General features: G+C 44.9%; 1 protein-coding gene across 3 annotated transcripts in view; it reads left to right on the top strand.

Annotated features, from left to right (window-relative positions):
• N4BP2 (NEDD4 binding protein 2) overlaps nucleotides 1-21183 on the top strand; it is a 1530410-nt gene that overhangs the window by 1413412 nt on the left and 95815 nt on the right. For all 3 annotated transcript variants that reach the window (XM_085642232.1, XM_085642233.1, XM_085642234.1), the window contains one exon: nucleotides 7064-7187. In XM_085642232.1, coding sequence (XP_085498358.1) covers nucleotides 7064-7187 — 124 coding nt within the window. The remainder of the gene's footprint in view (nucleotides 1-7063; nucleotides 7188-21183) is intronic.

Genomic DNA, 21183 nt, shown 5'->3' with positions numbered 1-21183 from the left:
GATCTTGGTATTTCTCATTTACATCAGGTTTGAGCCAATGTCCAGCTATTCTGTAAGGCTTTTGACACTTAAAACAATTTTCCTCATTGCCATTGTGTCAGAACGCTGCATGAGTAAACTGTAAGCACTTTCAGTGCACACACGCAAGAGCACTTTCTTTACAGAAAAAGTAGTACTAAGGACCTGTGTGGCTTTTCAACAAAAGCTTATGACTACCCTCCACGTTGGTCAATCGATCACACTGCCAGCATTTCTATTCCTCGACTCACCCCTCTAAAGAGGAAGAGACTCCATCGTGGTGACCATAAGAGTATACTGAGATTTTTTACCAACCACTTAAAGGACCACTGTGTAGATTGCCAACTCTTTGTGGAGTTTTCAGGCTCAAAGAAAGGCAAGAAGGTGCAAAAGAGAACACTGTCAGGGGTGGGTAGTCCTCTGTATTAAAGTCTGCTATGCACCTGCTAAAATGCAGCCTCCGAAGGCCTACGGGCTCATTCTGTCAGGGCCAATACTGCTACAACAGCTTTAGTGAGAAGGGACCTGCTCTAGACATCTGCTAGGGTGTTAAATGTGTGTCGGTGCATACTTTCACAAAACTTTTGCCTTGGCAGACCGGTCCGGCGGGAAGGTTACTGCTCCCCTTTGGTTCGGCAGGACTCTGTGGTACGAGTTCACTCGCCAGATCCTCCACCTGTGGAATGTGCTGGTATGGTATCTATTCTAAAGGTGAGGAATCTGAGGATAGAAGGACCCATCCAGTAACTTGGATCTAACTGCAGATTCCACAATACTCGCTCACCTCTCCATTCTGTGGAGTGGCCACCTTGACATCGAAAAAAGGTCCCAAGCTAAAATGCTAAAATATCAGTGCACTAATTAAAGCAATTTGGTTTAAGCATACTGTCTCAGCAGGAAAGGAGAAAGATACAAGAAACTGATGTTAGACGCAAGGTTGGTGCTTATATGCAGCACTGCTCCGTCTCTTCTGGGATGGCACAGAATCACTGCAGAGCCACGCAGCGCCAGCCAGCAGCGTACTGAAGCATTGTTGAAGAATTCTCCAGATCCAGTCTGGCACCTGTGGATATTCTAAAGGCGAGGAACCTGCACTTAGATAGAGCATCTACCAGAAGGGCCATGTATAACAGTCCTATGTAGAGTTAACAGGGGCCCTTTAAAGAAACAGTTTCCTATTCTTAGAGACCCACAGTGAGGTACAATTTTAACATCCTCTGTTTGCACATCCTTATAGCTGTTGGTTGTTTTCCTTAAAAGTAATCTTTTTCAATCGGCTGTACCATCAAATAAACTAGCAATAGCCTCATCAGTCCTTTTGGAGCCTGTGGTTTTAAAAGTAAATTTTTTGTCTCAAGGTTTTAGATGCACTTTACCTAAAATCAGTCGATTTCAAGGTAAAACGGCTTGAACTACTGACCTTATGCTAAAGGGAGTAAAGGGAGGATAAAAGTACCAGGACTGGACTGCTAACACATAGGGGCTTATTACGATGGCGATCGGAAAGCCTCTGACTTCGGTCGAAGGCTTTCCGACCGCCATCATAGGTTTCAATTCTGACTGGCTGATTATGAATCAGCCGGTCGGAATTGAAAACGGACAGTCATTCCAGCTGGATTCCGGCGGGCTCAAGGAGCCCATCATCCAGTCAGAGGCCGGCCCATAATCCCAAAGGGCGGCCTTTCCATCCTTGGCATTACGATGCAGGGGTTCCGGAAGTGTTTACATGCCGGCCTTTTCGACATGGAAACCGTGTTGGAAAGTGTGTTTGGGGGCCCCTAGCAGGGCCCCATTGTGTGTGCGGCCTCCGGTTGGGGGCTGAGGGGTCACCTATGTTGATCCCTGCCCCCCGTGGCAGGAACCTTCCCAGCCACGGGGGACAGGGTTTAACACCACCTCCCATTTCCCTATGGGAGTATGTACTCCGTAATACATGCTCCCATAGGGATGTGTCGAATGCAACCTAACAGTGTTTGGTTGCATCCTAATCAGGCAGTCAGGACCGTCGACCGGTGGTAGGTCAATCCTGTTTACGAGACGGTGTCCGCCCAACATCGTAATCGGACCCATAGTGTCATACAGTTCCTACGAATTAGTTGGGACTGTGTATCCAGACAACAAAATTGTCAGAATATGGAGACTGATTCCACACACACCATCAGTATATGTTCGCTCAATTCAATATTAGATGGTGTCTGCAACCTCAGTACTTAACCACGCTTATTTTCCAAGGAATCGTGGAAACGGATATACCCTTTCTTTGTTACTCAGTCATGCCCAAATGAAGAGATATACAAATTGGCTTTTCAAACATTTATTGAAGCAATTGTATTCATGTGTAAAAAATACATGAGCTGCAATTATTAGCAGGATGAAACATAGCATTGTAACCAGCATTACAAGAATGGTGAAAAATATAAACAGTTCAACCATTATAACAATATAGTGGGTTATATGAATAAGTGATTATATTTATATGTATACGCCTACCTAATTCTACTTACACTAACGAAAGCATAGTAGGAGTATCCTCTGCCAGATCTCGTGGGACAACCCAACTCTCCGTACCTGTGTATGATGTATCTGGAAGCCGATGGGGTGTAAAGCAGGCTATTGTCCTTTGCAGGATGAAGCCTAGAGTCATCAGGGCTGCATCTGAGTCACAATGCACAGTGTTCTAGGACAATCCCAACAGAAAAAATTAACCTCTACCGAAATGTGGCTCAGAGGCAATTTATATTATAAAAGCGCTGTTCCGGTTGCACTGTGTCAAAGGTACAGAGCTCATGTGATTGTTTCGAGACGTAGAGCTGTCTCCAACCGGACAATTAAATGCAAGGGCATCACGTTCAATGTTCCTAGCCTTGGATGGAGTTTACTTGCAACTTGATAATATTCCTACTAGGAAATTTCCTGCATGCAGAATAATTTCTAAGTATGCTATCATATCCGTGCAAAGCATGTAAAAAGGCTACCATCAGAAAAAAATATCAAGTTTAAACGTGTGCTTTAAAATGGCGTCTTAAGCGCGGGCCCTGTTTAACCTTACAATAATAGCTACTAAAATTTTAGTATGAATATGTGTGACATTTCAGTGTTGGCAGTAGGTCTATGTGTGACATTTGCATACCTCGTGTGAAAATTTGAGTGACACTATAACACAAGGTATTGAACAAATAAATGTGCAGGTTCATAGTTTTGAATTGAGGAATTTGTAGTTCTTTGTTCACAATGAAAGTAGCAAAACTAAAAGTACCAGCATGCAATGGAAAAATGTGACCTGATGAAAGACTCACACCTATAGTTGTCCATGATGGCTTCCCAGCCTACTTTGTTCTTTGTGGTGCTAGTGAACAGAACATTTTCAGCCATTCCTCTCTTGAACTCAGAATAGATGTCATTGCTTGTGCCTGTGCTCTGAAGAGAGGGCCAGTCAAGGTCAAACCTATTGTATTTGTGAGTTCTCGTTTGATCATTTCCATTCACGGCAAGTTCACCAAGGCTTTTGGATTAGTCAGTTGTTCTTGGTAAAATAAAAACAATTGCTTAATTTTCATGGTTTTAATGTGGAAACAAGTATTCTAAAGAGTTTAGAAATGTTTTCATTAACACCAATCTCAAAAAATTTGATTAGGCATCATTTAGTGGGAAACCATAAAAGTTGCCGTTTGTTGTAGCAGAGTTGTAAATTTCCACTGTGCACTCATTTACACTTTGTGAGTGCAAATGGAGGTTTTATGACTGAGATCTTGCTAAAAAATCGGCAATTGTTGCACCTCGGGAGCTCACAACTCAACTTTTCAGACTGCCCCAAATGTAAATAATATTGACGGGCAGGATTTCTGTCTTTCCTGCTAATCAAACAGTCAAAAAGCAACCTTTCATTCTGTCCACTCGAATAACTTCATTACATAAGCCATATACTTATGTATAGTTGCCTCTCTCCCTTGGTCAGCGAGATTGGACCAGGAAAATATCTTGCATTACTTACTTTCATTTTCTCTTGCAATATCTCGACTTGATTCCCTTGCAAAAGAAGTTGCAAAATGACTTGCATATTTAATAAAGTCAACGTTCGCTCATTCTGAATAGGGTGACGTAATTTCTTCTTTTTACCTTATGGCCCTATAAAATAGGTACGGTTCTTATCTTCAGAGATATTTTTAGGCTTTCAAGACTAGGTATTCGAGCCACTCATTTGCACACACACCTCTACAGCAGCTGTACTAACCCAGCGGTTAGTTTATTTACCAGCCATTGCACAACTTATTGAGGTAATGAGGTCAAGTGTGGCCATTGGATACGTATGAACAGGTCCACTGTTACATAGCGGACCAATAAATATCAATATAAATATATATATGTATATATGTTAGACCTGTCATCCTTGGTGTGGTCTTCCCCCATACGTTTTTCCTTCACCCTCCCTGTTTTCTGAATTTATTTTTTTTGGTGTTAGGACTCTATGCACTTTACCACTGGTAGAGTGTTTGTGCGGTCTCCTTAAAACATGGTACTATTGGCTTACACCAGATTGCTAAATTTTAGTTACTTATACGTCCATAGTGTGTGCTCTACATTTACCCAGGGCCTGTAAATTAAATGCTACCAGTGGGCATGCAGTGACAAATCCCGTTCAGCTGGACCTCCAGCAGTGCTTTTAAAGTTGTGGAACTCCCAAGTAGCAATGCCTATTTGATGTTCAGTTGTTGGAGCATGCGTTTGGCCAACAGAAAATTTCGTCTTGCCGCCTGGACTGCCAGGGTAAAGTTGGGATAGAAAGAGAGGGTGTTTCCTTGATGTCTGACCTCCACCATTTCTCTGGCCCGCCACAGGATAGTATCACGGTCTCGGTTATTTAAGATACAGGCTATTATTGGCCACGCAGGGACCCCATGAGGGGGCCGTGGGCCAAGAGACCGATGCGCCCTTTCAACGATGAACACACTAGAAAGGGCTGTGCCAAACAGTTCTCGTAGCAGCGATTCTACATAGTCCTCCATTGTGGCTATAGCTGTGGATTTGGGGACTCTGGTAATACAAAGGTTGCGGCAGCGGCTTTCAGTTTGGGCTGGGATAAGCTCCAATACTTTATCCATTTTGAGCAGGTGTTGGCGGTTTTCCGAGCTGGTATCCTCTGCATTTGATACTCTGGCTTTTAATTGGGTGATCTGGCTCTCATGTGAATCCACACGTTGCTTAACCTGATCCAGGCGGGAAGCTAAGTGGTTTATTTTAGAGTCCATGGTTTTCAAACTGGATTTGACCTCGAGGAGCAGGGAGCGTATATCCTCGTCTTGCACCGCTGCAGTGTCAGTTTGTGTGGCATGCTCCTCTGCCTCCTGGGGTGGGTCACTGCATCTTCAGGTACGGCGGCCCTCGAAGGTTAGCTTGGGTTGCTTGGCGTCAGTTTTTCCCATTGCCACTTTGGCAGGGGCGCAGGGGATGAAGGAGGTGCTCCCAATCTGTTGCTGGAGTGGTACTGTTGTAATCCGGTTAGTCCCCGTAGGGCCTATCGTGCTCTCCCAGCAGTCAGGTCGAGGAGGCTTGGCCCTGAGGGGCACGACAGCAGACAGCAGTGTTGCGCGCCCTCCAGGACAAAGCCCAGAGGCAATAGCAGTGCACAGGTGGAGGGCCCAGGCCCTGGCCTCTGATTATTGGCTGCCAAGCAGAGTTCAGCAGAGCACTTCAGCCGACAGTTTGCTGGTGAAAAGGGGATCCACTATCTCCTCAGCTCGCCCCCGCTCCCTGGGCTCCTGGGTGCTGCAGGGCATAGTAGGCCCCGTTAGTCCCAGCCCAGCCGAGAGTTCCAATCTAGGACACCGGCTGTAGCTGGCACACAGGGGGAGGCGGGCCAGATCTTCCTCAGCGCTCACGAGTGTTGCGGGTGGAGGTCGCCCGAATGGTCCAGCGTGTCTGCTTTGTCCCCCCCTATTGAGCGGTTCTTGAGTTAGGTGCTCTGCTGCTGGCGCTCGGCAGAAGCCCAGGCCTGTCTGGCAGCGGCTGTATAATCGCAGGGGGAGTGGGTCCTAACCTCTGCAGGACGCGGCGACTCACCTCCCCGAGTCACCTCCTTTCTTGTGCCTGTGGCTCAGATCCTAGCAGTATGGGCAGTGCCCTGTGCAGTCATCAAGAGGAGTCATGGCGCTGCTCCAGGCGGCACGGACACATTAACCAGCGGGCGTCTCCCCCGGGTCGCAGGATGATTACCAGGCAGCAGCTTAGCTCCCGGGCTCCGAGGGCAGGGTCTCGGCTGCCAGCGCCCAGTGAGCACCGTCTCCAGCAGGCATCAACCGTCCACGCGGCCCAGTCGTTCCCTGTGCAGGTCGCACATCTATGGCTTCCCTGCCTTCCTCAGCGCGCCGATCTCATCAAGGCAGCTGATCTGTCACCAGGAAATGTCAGCAGCACAGGCCTGTTTGGTATATGCCTGTATGGGCTCAGTACTTCCCAGATTTTGGCGAATAATTCGCTCGTCCGGCAGAGCTCACTCAAGGTGCAGCCATCTTGCCGCCAGCGAGACCACACCCCCGCAAATTTTGCTAGTGTTAATTAAATTATATTTACCATGTGTAAAAACATGTGAAAGCATGCATGAATAGCTATGAGAAAAATTTGCAACTATAGCGTTTTACCTAACACGGTTTCATTCTCACCTGTAATTCCATTTTTTGGGAGGGAACAGGTCAAACTTGCCTCAAAATCATCTACGCGCATCCCACAAAGGGCCATTTTCAGTCATTCATATACAACCTAGATGATGTGCTCCTTGTGATGGAGGAAAGTGTCATGTTTTAAGCAGTCTAAAACTATATATTTGGTAACAATATAGTAGAGTCTTTGTTCTGAAAGAATGGAAAGTGAAAATAAGAGGGTAATTGAAAGTATTTGGAGTATCAGTTGGTATTCTAGTAATGTTTTATTAAGAGTTCTTTGTTCGCAGTGTGGGCCACAATTGTAAATAGTGTGAATAACCAGCAGTTTGCATATATTTTGAGTCCTTGGAAGAACTGTTTGTTAGATGTTGACATTTTTTAAATTTCAGAATACAAGCGTACTGGTGGAAAACCTTATCTCTCTGTGGTTACCGGAAGAGGAAACCATAGTCAGGGAGGAGTTGCCCGTATCAAACCAGCGGTCATTGACTATCTCACCAGCCACAACTTCAGGTGAGCTTACATTTCTGTTAGTTATATGATGTATTTGCTTCAGTTGGCATTTTTCAAGTGAAGGTTGTCAGGACAATCCATTACTGTGTGAGCAGAGTGTTCTTCTTGTTTAGAGTAATCACTGGAATGCCAGATAATGTTATCTCTATGAAACCTTGTTCATTTTTTAAAAACACAATCACAGAAAAAGAAAATTGAGTCCTTGCAGAAAACATGAATATATTCAAGCAGACTTGATTATCACGTTGCTGTGAATAACGACATGACTAAATGTGCATTTATATTCGAAAACTACACCTAAATAAGGAGCATATATAATTCAAGATGGAGGATACATAGAAGATAAAATATATGATGGTTATAACATAGATGAATCAAAAACTCAAATATTCTGTATTTCACTGGAGACTAAGATAATTGCAAATATGTAACCATCTTAAGAGAAAGAGATTGAAAATTGAACACATTCCAGTAAGAACACAGGGGAAAGAAAGCACAAGAGCTAAGAGGAAACACAAAGATCTTGATAAAGATAGCCACTGAGTAAATCAAGCTTACCTCTCCCATACTTTAATTTTAGGTCTTTGTGGCATCCTAGTTTTTGCAACAGATATTAACATGTAAAGGCCACTTTTTTCATTTGAGGTTTGTTCTTTATAGTCCCAGTGGAATAAACAGTGTTGTCCTTGTTGATTGGTTTAACATGTATTCTCTTCGGGGGTATTAATTGTGGTTGCTATTGATGAAGAAAGACAGCATGCAATCAGCTAAATTTGTTAATCTAGCACTAATATTGCTAGAGTGGTGGATATGTATTATGTATTTATTTATTTATTAAAGTTAATTATATACTCCTGCATAGCCATATTGGAACAGGGATAGAGAATAAAAGGAACTGTTAATTTGAACAGAATTACATGGTAAGATTTAAGCTTGACTGTTAGGAGGTGAGTCTGCAGGTCTTTCTGGAATGGCAGCAAGCTTTCCAGTATTGAATGTTTCCTAGATTCATATGCTTGAATCTTTCCCGTCATTGAGGTGGGGGTCCAACGGTATTTATAACAAATGGTTTCATGGAAACCATTGCACAGCAAGCTTAACCAAATGACATTGATAGCCAATTCACATCATTTTAATAAGAATCAAACTATAGCCATTCAGGAAGCAGCTCCAGAAGCACTCTTCTCCCACAAGGGCAACCATGCCTCAGACTTTTCAGCACAAGTATAAAGGTAATAGGAATGAAGCATAAATGTGGTGCGCTCCTATCGATGAGGAGGGAGGGTCGTATCTGAATCTATGAAAGATATCAATCCCGGAGAGTCACAGCACATAAGTATGTAACTTACTTTTTTCCAGTATTGAATCTTTCATAGATTCACATGTTTGAATCCGAATAGCAAGCAGTTATTACCATACAGAAAATACTGTAAGCAGAGGTGGGATGCAGACAGCAAAAGAAATCTTAATATATTAGGATAGGATCATCACAAGCGCGAACAAATGCCGAGGCGTCTTGGCGCTGGTCCATAAGAAAGAAACTACTCCATCTACCTCCGGGTAACATCAAAAAGCCGTGTTTTTATCAGTTTTCTGAAAACTTGGTGACTTTCGGTAAGTTTAACAGAACTCGGGAGTTCATTCCACCGACTAGCCGCATGGAACGAAAAAGCTCTGCCGCCCCATCTGGCTTTTTTAACACGGTTCAGTTTCAGCAGGTTTTGGGTAGATGACCTTAGTGTCCGACCCGGGAGGTAAGGGCTGAAGAGCTTCTGGACTTCCTTAGCTCCCCCCCCATATACTGCCTTATGGACTAGGCAGCTCACACATTTAAATAGATGTCAAAGAAGTGCTTAACTCATGGCTGCATCATTATTCAATGAGCATCCAGGCAGTAATCCTGTGTAAGTGTTTGCCATTTACTCCATGTACTGATTCTGCAGATGTCCGCTAAGTATATTCCGACGAACAGATCAGTTGAGGTAGATTACCCTATCGTGGAGTGTGCTCTAACTTTCACATCCAAAGGACGTCCAGGCTGTGGTGACAGAAAAGTATGGTTCCGCACTGATGCCGTTCTGCTCTGCGAGTGACATGAGAAGCCTAGTTAGGTGCCATTCCCGCGCACTGACGTCAGTTCTTTTCTTTTAGCTCCACCAGACAGGGATCCAGAGCTCCCGCTCGTCTCTTAAGGACACCTATTACCTCTTAAAATTGTAAAACAGTGTGCAAGAGAAACGTCACCTTCCAAAATGACAGATTGTAAACTTTGTAGGGACAAACAAATATCTGTGAGAGACCCTCATCAGGTTTGTATGTAGTGCCTTGAGGTTCTGTAGCGATCCGAACCCGTGTGTTCGGTATCGTAGTACTGACACGATTTTGGTACCAGTGAACCGTAAATGATCCATTTAGTAGGTGACAGTGTTTTCGCTGTGGGCCGAGCATGGATTCACTGAGAAGTAGGGCATTCTGTTGTAAATTCATGGCATCCATCTTAGATACGGCATCCATTTTGTTTCTTGCCCTCACATAGTCAATGGACAAGCAATGACCCTGGCTGAATCACCTTGTTAAGGACACGTAAGCTTTAGTCCAAGGAAGCTGATGCTGCGTGACTAGGCAGAAGCTACCTCCCTTGCCTGAGGCCAATCATGCTATACTGGTTCTTGTGTTCGTTGGCCTGATCACGATAAGGAGGCCGAAGACAGTAGCCATGCCCGTTTATGACCCACAAGCATCTCTTATCCTACTTATCAATCTTTTACACCTGGCTCCGCTCCTCTCCTTCTGGGCTTTTACTATGGGGAGGATACAATTTTTATGATGGGGAGGATCGGTCGAAGAATGGAAAACTGACATGAAGACTTGATCGAACTCTGGAGACTTACAAATAATTATCGTTTGGTATATGTTTATTGTTTGTTTGGGATACCGGGCTAGGCATGAAAGATATTTTTTGCAATGCTGCCTGAGGACACATTTGGTGTATTTAAGGAGCGACCCACTTTATACAATTCGAACAGTCTCCTAGATTCTGCCTTTGTGTGGTTCCTACGACTTCTGTGTCCCTACAGTAAATAAACCTTGGTCTCTGACGCCACCATCGAGAAGCCCGTATCTCTGTTTATTTGTGCACCAAGGCAGGAAGGAACTCAGGGGTCTTTTGGGTGTTGTTTCCCTGACACCTCTGGACTCTAGAAAAGTCCAGAACCTCATTTGGCGCCCAACGTTGGGCGACGTCAACCGGTACCGGTCCAAAGCCTGAAGATTTCGAGAAGCTTCGTGTGAAGATTCCGGAGGGGGGTACCCCGCTTCATCGATCCCTGTATGTCGTAAAAGTGGCCCGACGATCTCTTCCACGAAGGTTCCCGCTCCCAGACGGCTACAGAGGACCGCTGCCCTGACTGTCGCCCTGTCTTGGACCCGAGGTGCAGACCTAAGTACGGCGAGACGTAGGCGGGTTCTCCTTGGTGACGTCTTCGACATTTCAGTTAAGTATTAAGTGTGTCGCGCCCAGTTTGATTGCTCTTAGTTGCTCTTGTAAGGATTTATCACTGGTTGCTCTTGTTCGGATAATCCTCTTGCTCTCTGGGTACGTTCGTTTTGGATTTGTAGATTCTCATTGGTTGCTCTTGTTAAGATAATCTTTGGTTTGGTATTGGTTCATTTGGTAGGCCTAAGTTCTTTGCGCATTTTTGTTAGAATTTGACTTTAGTTTGTAATGACTAGCCGTAGTAATTGTTTCCTGTCCTGGTTAAGTTGCAACAGGGATTCCCGGTTGGAGGACTCGTGTCCGGTTCCTCCGATCGGAACTCCTACATATGAGCTCTATTGTAAACATGGTGTGGGTCCCATCACTTATAATGGAGTGTGGGTCCGTTACACCAGGAAAGATGGTGTCCTTAGTTGGCCACCACATGGTAGCTTTGAAACTAAAATTCTAGACAATCTAGAAGTAAAGTTGTTTAAAAAGAAAGCCCGGCCGGCAATGTTCGATTCTTTTCGCTTTTGGCGTAAAGAAGCTAGACAGAGAGAAATTAGAAAAATGAAGAAGGAACAGAAAGAGAAAGGGTTGACTTTAATGCAGTCTGCTAGGCAGTTGCATGTCAACGAAACTGAAAAAGCAATAGAGGTAGCGAATAGAGAACATAATTTGGCGATTGATAAGTGCTACCCTGCCTTGCCATCGTGTCCTGCTAAGCCAATAGAGGACTGTGAAAAGGATCCCCTGTTGTCTTACCTATTGAGATCACCTCCACCGTATGCACAGGGTATTACAGCACCACAGTTACCACCTGTTGTGCAACCGGCTGCTGGTCAGCCTGGAATAGTTGTTCCTTTTCCTTTGATTCAAGCTCCTATTCTTCCTGTGGTTAGTGTTCCTCCGGCACCCCCTCTACCTGGGTTGCCTATTCCGTCTTTGCCTGACGTTTCGCAAACTGCTTTACCTACTACTTCTACCCTTACAATTTCATCTGCTCCAGCTTCCTTGACCCCGAACTCTGTAGACATTCTGACTCCGCTTTCTGTTCGTCTGAAAATAACTGACTCTGTAACTAATATCTTAACTCCTCTCTACAGGTCTTTAATTAAGACACCCGTTTCTGACTCTACACAGAGACGTAGTCAGCTTCCTGGTCCCCAGGAACGAGGAATATTAGATTCGACAGCTCTTAGGTGGATGTCGAAAGCTGCGAAGTATGATGCACGAAGAGTGTTGGATACATTTATGCAATGGAATGAACCAACTCAGCGTTATGTCTTTGACGTGATGTGTTCCCTTTTGCGTGAGGAATGGGATGATGATGACTTAGATTCCGTTCCCGCTGACTTGATACATATTCAGAGAAGGTTCGCTGCAGGAATGGTAATAGGTTCGGAAGTAAAGGAAGCGATAGAACTGATTTTGGCATACAGGTCTGATTCTCCTCTCCGAGCACCAAGGGACTCTGATGATTCTCCGATTACTAGGAAGAAGCGAGGTCAGTATCCGATGAGGGAAGTTCCGCCGCCTGAGAGTGCATGGGCGGTGTCGACGACAGCACAGATACTCGCAACTGCTCAGTACTACGAAAATAGAGAAAAAGAAGAGAAGGAAAAGTCAGAAAAGAAGACAAAAGACTTGAAAACTAAAGTTCTTTTGCAACAGGCGTATCCGCCTCGCTCGAATCAGTCAGATTCACAGCAACGACCCCAGTTTCAGCAACAGCCACAATTCCAGCAAGGGATGTCCCAAAGATTTGACTATGGTTTTCCCCGACAACAGTTAGCATGGAATCAGTGTGCCTATTGTAAAAAGGAGGGTCACTATAAGAATGAGTGTCCAGTTCTGCACTCACAAACTAGTGGTGTCTCAGCTCAGAGAGGTCGTGGTGGGTTTATGCAAGCTCTTAGAGGTAGAGGACGTGGTGCTATGCCTCCACAGACTGATCGCCCATCTAATTATTTCGATCAGCGAAATGTACAATCTACACAATCAGGTAAATCTCCCCAATACCATGTTGAGGATTATTATGAAGGTAGTGAAGAAGTTCAGCAAAGTGAGTACTAGGACAGCCACAGGCAGAGAGAGGGAGTAGTATCAGTTCCAGTTGATCAGAGTGGACCTTATGTCGCAGTAGCTACATCAGGCGTGATTGAACCGTTTCTGTTGGATACTGGTGCAGCAAAAAGTTCAATTATGCACACGAAACTCCCTGGCGCACCTTTGTCTGGCTCAACGAACATTTCAGTAGGTTTCTCAGGCGCCCCTGTTCACAACCCTGTTTCTGGTCCTTTGTCAATTTCTGTGGGGCCATGTCAACTAGAAGCCCCCCTTATTCTGACGACCGGTTGTAATGAGAATCTGCTTGGTTTAGATCTGTTGAAACGCCTGCATGCGACATTGTACTGTTCTCCTTCGGGAGTACAGCTCACGTTGGGTAAGAGAGTCATCTCTCCAATGTACTTGTCGATGGATAAGCTCCCACCGGAGCTGCGTTCTCTCCCTGATAATCTTTGGGCGACTGGTCCTAATGATGTAGGTCTTCTGGAAATTCCCCCTTATGTGGTGAGTCTGAAGGCAAATGTTAGATTCCCACGAATCCCACAGTATCGGATTTCAAATGAAGGTGAACGTGCGCTTTTACTGATCGTGCAAGATTTGATACAGAAAGATGTGATAGAAGAAACTAGAGGAAATGTCTGCAATAGTCCTGTCCTGCCGATTTTGAAACGCACTGACCCTTCCAAACCTCCAATCTACAGATTTGTGATTGACCTCAGAGAGGTTAATAAAATAGTGGTTCCACAGTTTCCTGTGGTCCCAGATATCACTGCATTATTGACGTTGATTCCTGCCTCAGCTACATGGTTTACAGTGATCGACTTGAAGAATGCCTTTTTCAGCATTCCGCTAGCCGAGGAAAGTAGGGATATTTTTGGTTTCTCCTTAGGTGGTGGTTGTTTCAGATTCAAGCGCGCCCCACAAGGTTATTGTGAAAGCCCTTCAATTTACAGCCAAGCATTAAAAAGTCAATTAGATGCGTTTGTACTTCCACCTGGTGTTGCTCTGATCCAATATGTAGATGATCTTTTAGTGGCCGCTGACGACAAGGAAACTTGCAAAACAGCTACAATTTCTTTGCTGCGTCATTTATCAGACTTACATCACAAGGTTTCACCTTCTAAACTACAATATTGTTGCCAAGAAGTGACCTACTTAGGTCATCTTTTGTCAAAGGAGGGAAGAAGGTTGACCCCAGAGAGAATCAAAGCAATTTCACAGATGACTTTACCAAGCACACAGAGAGAAGTGCGTGCGTTTTTGGGTATTACGTCATATTGCAGACAATGGATCCCAAATTTTTCTCTCATGGCAAAACCATTGGTGGCTCTGACTGGAAAAGGTGTTCCGAGTCCTTTGCCATGGTCTGATGAATGTCAACAGAGCTTCTCGGAATTGCGTAATGCGTTGTGCTCAGCTCCTGTGTTAGGTACTCCTGACTACAGTAAGCCGTTTACACTATATGTCCATGAAAGAGAGGGTTGTGCGTTGAGTGTCTTGACGCAACAATTTGGTGACAAGCAGCGACCTTGTGCGTATTTCTCATCCACATTAGATCCGGTAGCCAGAGCGTTGCCAAGTTGTTTGAGAGCTACAGCAGTAGCTGCAGTGTCTATTCGACAGTCTGCTGGATTGGTCATGAACAACATGTTAGTAGTCATGGTTCCACATGCTGTGGATACACTCATGAATCGAACGAAAACTCAGCACCTCACCAGTGCTAGACTATCAGGCTATGAGCTGACACTTTTGGCAAGTCACATTCAGATCAAGCGATGCAGCATATTGAATCCAGCAACGCTGTTGCCGACTACTCAGGAGTCGAGTGATTCAGAGCCCCATGACTGTTGTTTTAGAACTGAGGAAGAGACAAAAGGTAGGATTGATTTAAAAGATACTCCGTTACTAGATCCAGATGGTACTTTGTATGTCGATGGATTGTGTTTCAAGCTACAGACTGGTGATGTGACGGCTGCGTATGCAGTTACGACTTTGAGTACGGTTGTCGAGACTGCAAGAGTGAGTCAGAATTCTGCCCAAGCTGCAGAATTAATTGCATTGACAAGAGCGTGTATTTTAGCTGAGGGAAAGAGAGTGAATGTGTTTACTGACAGCCAGTATGCCTTCGGCGTAGCACATAGTTTTGGTCGCTTGTGGAAAGAAAGAGGTTTTCTCACGTCCCATGGGACTGAGATCCAACATGGACAGTTAGTCAATGACCTGTTGGAATCTCTGACCTTACCGAATGAAGTTGCGATTGTGAAATGCAGTGCTCACCGGAGGATTACGGATGATGTTGGCCGTGGGAATGCGTTTGCTGATGAGGTCGCCAAAGAGACGGCCAAGAACATGATGAGCCGAATGTACGTTGCAACGTCTGCAAGATGGATTGCTGAATCAGGAATGTGTGAGAATACGATTGAAAGTGTGAAGGCAATCCAGAATGAAGCAACTGAAAATGAGAAGAATGCATGGAAGGAGAAAACTGGTAAAATGGATTCGAGTGGATGCTGGATTGATTTGTCTGAGCATCAGCGTTGGATGCTACCTGATGCGTATGTACTTGCGGTAGTCACTATGGCGCATGGAGCGGCGCACATCAGTTCGAAAGGGATCTGTAAGATGTTAGCTCCAGTATGGAAGAACGATGGAATTACTAAGTGCGCGGAGAGAGTGGTGAAAAATTGCATGGTATGCCTGATGCATAATCCTGGCAAGGGAACCCCAACCCCAGCTGGTCACTTTGCTCCCCCTTCTTGTCCCTTTGAAGTGATTCAGTTGGACTTTATCCACATGGACAGATGTAATAATCTCAAATATGTCCTAGTGGTAGTCTGTGCTTTTTCGAGATGGATTGAAGCGTATCCGTTAAAGGATAACACTGCTATGTCCACTGCCAAAATCCTCCTCAAAGAGTACTTCCCCAGGTATGGTATGCCACGGATTGTAGGGTCGGACAATGGAAGTGAGTTCGTAGGGAAAGTTATGCAGAGTGTGTGTACGGGTTTGGGAATTAAGCAAAAATTCCATAGTGCAAATCACCCACAGTCAGCAGGTTTGGTTGAGGGGTACAATGGTACCTTGAAGCTGAAACTTGCTAAAATCCAAGCTTCCACTGGTTTATCTTGGCCAGACGCACTGCCTTTGGCTTTATTGTCCACCAGAGCGACTGTACACTCCCGAGTAGGGCTTAGCCCATATGAGATTGTGTTTGGTCACCCTGCTAATGTCTGGGGAGTCCCTAGGCCCAAGGAGTTCAAACAGATCGAATATCCAATGTTGATTGATTACCTTTTTGGCCTGACTGCTAAATTGAGTCTTATTCACCAACAGGTATTTGAATCCTTGCCTAAGCTGCCAGAGAGTCCAGGTCACACATTGAAACCCGGTGATCTGGTTGTGGTGCGGAACTTTGGACGGACCCGGAACCTCCAGCCAAGATTCGTGGGTCCGTTTCTGGTGCTCCTGGCCACAAGAACTGCTGTACGCCTGGCTGGCAGGAAGAATTGGGTGCACGCTACCCATACGAAGCGTGTGCCTCTCCCACTCCCCTACGACAACTGGGTTAGACAGGGATTTGGTGTATCCGAGACAGAACCTGTTCCTAGCCTTATCCCCTTCAGTGATGCAGAGTACATGACGGACAAACGATCTGAAACACAGAACTCTGATACTGCACCAGGAACTGTTCCTTTGAACCCTGAAAAGAGTGTTGTACAAACTGAACATTTGCCACCTGTGGATTTGAACATTACTGCACCTGCAGATCAGCTGTTTCAAGATCAGAGAAGGCCCGGAAAGTACAGATATAACCTACGTTCTCATTCCATGAACCAATAACATTGCATAATCACCTTTCCGTGTGATAACTGTTTTGATCTTATCACATTGCATTCAGTCAGGAAGTTTGCTCTATAATTTTTTTGTCCTTTTGTTTTTGTCGTTCTCTCGCCTTGCCATCTGGGTTGCCGTAGGGTCGTAACGTGTGCCTTGTTTTAACTTGCAGGGGGCCAGACACAAGGTCGGTCTCTTCTGTTTATTTTGGGAACTCCCAGGGTAAACAGAGGCAATTTTTCAACAGGTACAAACCATCCGTTGCGAACGGTTGTAGAAGATGGGGCTTCCTGAACTGCGACGAGCTAACGTCATAAATGCTCGTAAGACAAAACTGTATGAAATTTTGCATAGCAAATGTTTCATGATACAATGCGCTCTGACCTTTATGATTGTTATAATAACTTTGGTAGGCGTGGTAGGCGGAATCGTTTTTGGTATCCAATTGATTTTTGCACCTGTCACATCTACATTGCCTCCCCATGTTTCTGTTTCTCCGACTGTTGTTTCTCTTCACTCTTTTCACCCTTTTCCTGCACACGAGCAAGGTCGACGCTCCGAGTTTATAAATAACACTTTCATTCAGCTCTTGCACCAACACCAACTAGTAGTAAATACAACGAACTGCTGGGTGTGTGGTCCGATACCACATACCATGAACAAGGGTATCCCCTATCTGGTTCTGCCCTTTAGTTATAATGGATCATTTTGGGCATTCCAGACCATGTTCGCCTATGCTCTAGAGACCTATCCCCCGCGACCTCCGCGTTCCACTAGGTATAACTCTGCTAATAGAGCCTTGGTAAAGGGAATTACTGACATGGTTAGAGATGTCGATAACACTCCGTTTATTCCCAAGGATGAGTTACGAGTTTATATGGGTTGGAATGCTACGGAGTATGGCATTAGTTTGGGTGAAAACAAGCGTAAAAGCTCGACTGCGATTTGGGTCGTACCCCACCAAGGTCAGGGCTGTTTACAAGGGAATGGGAGGAATCCGAGAGCTCGACTAGGGAAGAGTGACTGTACTGAAACGTACGTTTTTCCATCACAGTCTTCCCCTGCATTCTTAGCTGCTAAGGGTACCTATTTTGTCTGCAAAAACAGAGCATATACATGGCTGCCTGCTGACTTTTCAGGCTCATGTTATATCGCCCGACTACTACCTCCGACATACACTGCTGCACCGGATTATCACAAGACTAGAGTTGTGAGAGGTGTCTTCGACAAGGAAGATACAGCTGGCCAAGAAGCAGGAGACTTTTTCAAAGGTTTCCTTCCGTTCTGGGGGCCCATGGCCAATAGTAGGAACTTGCGTCAACTAACACGGGTAGTTGAATCCACCATTACTGAAACTGCTGGTGCCCTTAGTAACCTGACAGCTGAGCTTCAAGCGGATGCCTCATGACGTTGCAGAACCGTATGGTCCTTGACGTATTACTTGCAGACCAAGGTGGAGTATGTAAGATGATCCAATCGAGTTGCTGTGTCTTTATCCCAAATAATGCGCCAACAGTATACGAGGCCATTTCTAAGTTACACAAGATCACTGACTCTATTCATGTAGACAAAGGTGATTGGTCACTGATGGGATGGTTCTGGAATCTGTTATCGGCGTGGGGATGGAAGGTTCTGATAGTCATTGGTGTTTTGTTGGTATTTTTATTCTCATGCTGTCTCATCGTTCAGTGTGGTCCTGCCTTATGTGGCCTTTGTGCTGCAACATGCGTAAGAAGACCACCTGTTTTAGGAGATACGCCACGGGATAGAATAATGCTCCAACAACATATCAGTGACCTGATGAATATAGAGATGGATTCTGACTAGAGTAAGTTATTGCCTATGTAAGGGCAAAAGGACGGTCTGAGGTTCTGTAGCGATCCGAACCCGTGTGTTCGGTATCGTAGTACTGACACGATTTTGGTACCAGTGAACCGTAAATGATCCATTTAGTAGGTGACAGTGTTTTCGCTGTGGGCCGAGCATGGATTCACTGAGAAGTAGGGCATTCTGTTGTAAATTCATGGCATCCATCTTAGATACGGCATCCATTTTGTTTCTTGCCCTCACATAGTCAATGGACAAGCAATGACCCTGGCTGAATCACCTTGTTAAGGACACGTAAGCTTTAGTCCAAGGAAGCTGATGCTGCGTGACTAGGCAGAAGCTACCTCCCTTGCCTGAGGCCAATCATGCTATACTGGTTCTTGTGTTCGTTGGCCTGATCACGATTAGGAGGCCGAAAACAGTAGCCATGCCCGTTTATGACCCACAAGCATCTCTTATCCTACTTATCAATCTTTTACACCTGGCTCCGCTCCTCTCCTTCTGGGCTTTTACTATGGGGAGGATACAATTTTTATGATGGGGAGGATCGGTCGAAGAATGGAAAACTGACATGAAGACTTGATCGAACACTGGAGACTTACAAATAATTATCGTTTGGTATATGTTTATTGTTTGTTTGGGATACCGGGCTAGGCATGAAAGATATTTTTTGCAATGCTGCCTGAGGACACATTTGGTGTATTTAAGGAGCGACCCACTTTATACAATTCGAACAGTCTCCTAGATTCTGCCTTTGTGTGGTTCCTACGACTTCTGTGTCCCTGCAGTAAATAAACCTTGGTCTCTGATGCCACCATCGAGAAGCCCGTGTCTCTGTTTATTTGTGCACCAAGGCAGGAAGGAACTCAGGGGTCTTTTATGTGTTGTTTCCCTGACACCTCTGGACTCTAGAAAAGTCCAGAACCTCAGCCTGGGGTCTAGTCATGACTCCAAGGTCTGCAGTTATTGCATGTCAATGAAGCTAAAGGTCATCTAAGACTGTGTGATGAAATTCTACATCAGCAAGCACCAGAATATCCCGCAACAGGAATGCTCCAAGTAAAAATTCTGATACCGGTCCCATTCTAGATCAAGAAGTCGCAGGAGTCTCAATGAAAGTCTTTGAGTAATGAAAGAAAAACGACAAGAAATCTACATGGGACTTGGCCCCTTCCCACCACTCCTACTCTTTAGATTCGACGTGGGGGTGGCGCCATACTACTCATTCTCACTCTAAACTCAGTTGATGTTGGAGCCGATACTGTGACTTGTTCTGACACAACCTGACTTTCCTGGGCCATCCTCTACATCAAAACAGATTTAGAGGATGGCCCAGCTCTTCAGATCCTTGACAACTCTCTCTGGGGCTCCATGGAGCCGATATGCCCTCCATCTGGAATACCGCCTCCGGGTTCACTGTGCTGATTGGACCATCAAGCCCACCATGACCGTCTCCAGCTCCATTCCTGACTCCACCTCTGGTACTGAGGTCCACGCTAGTTCCTGGAACTTCGACACTGACACTGAATCCATTGATACCAGAAGATGAGGTAGTTATTGTACTTTCTGACTCCAGGGCAGCACTGGATCAGAACCGACTTTATTCGGCTAAAAATAGCCATAAAAGCACACACATTATGTGCAAAAGAGCAATGGTACCAAAATGCCCAGCCCATCAATGGAATTTATTTTAAAACACACATAAAACAACAAGTTATGTAAAATCTGATAAAACAACAGCGTTCCTAATTGTACTAGGCCCGCATGCTTCATAATTGAGCTGCCTTCGCATGCAAACAGAGGAATCAACAATAAAATCGTTCTAAAACCATTGACCTCCTGGAATGTATTGCAGGTTGGAGAAACATAGCTACCCAACAGCAAGTTTCATCATCTGTCAAAGTTAGTAAAAAGCGATAGTCCTGTGATCAAGATATTAACTTTCTAAGCCTCATAAAAGGCACAAGGATTTTTTTTGTATACAGTTTATAATAGCTACAGAAAAAATCATATTTTGTTTAAACAGATTATTACATGAGCGTATCCTAGAATCAAGCTTATGTAGATACCCAAGCAGGAAGCATATGGAATTTCATTGTGCCAGCCCTAAAGCTGAACAGCACAAAACATTCCCAGCTCCTATTTGTGTTCCACAGATAATTTGTGGGGATCTCCCCCGGGTTAAAGTGCAAATAATCCGTCCTGCTTTGTTTCTGGCTTCCCACCCGTAGCTTTTCTCTTGTGACCTGTTCTAATGATACAATCTGCACTTGCTTCCTACCAGCGGCTGCCCTTGGCACTCTATCTAAGAACATGTCAATTAGGCCAATTCCTTCCAGAGATTTTTTAGCATACGCCAGCCAACGGGTGGAGAGATCCTTACCGCATGCCAAGCAATCAGAAATGATGTTCTTTGTTAATGACGTTTCTTCCGAGCTCCTAATATATAGCCCCAAAAGAGCTGCGAATATGATCACTCAGATAATCTAAGCCCGGCTCGCTGTGGCAAATGAAATAAAAAAATGTTGATACGAAGCTGATAGTATTTTTCTGCAGAAACAATTTGGCTCCCTCTTGAGATTTATAGGATCGCCTAATCCCGCCCCATAAGTAACAATTGGGGCACACTGAAAAAAGTTTTTGCAGCAGGGGTGAGAGGGACCTCCCTCCCTTTGGTGACGGCAAGCTGAGTAATGGCCCAACTGCCCTCGAAAACTTAACCCTGTTTTGTGCAATATGCCAAGTAGCAAAAAGTGCTGGTACTTAATAAAAAATTCGGGCCTACAG

The sequence above is a fragment of the Triturus cristatus genome, chromosome 2_2, assembly GCF_964204655.1.
Source record: "Triturus cristatus chromosome 2_2, aTriCri1.1, whole genome shotgun sequence".
NCBI lineage: Eukaryota > Metazoa > Chordata > Amphibia > Caudata > Salamandridae > Triturus > Triturus cristatus.
This window is presented reverse-complemented; position numbering and strand designations above follow the sequence as displayed.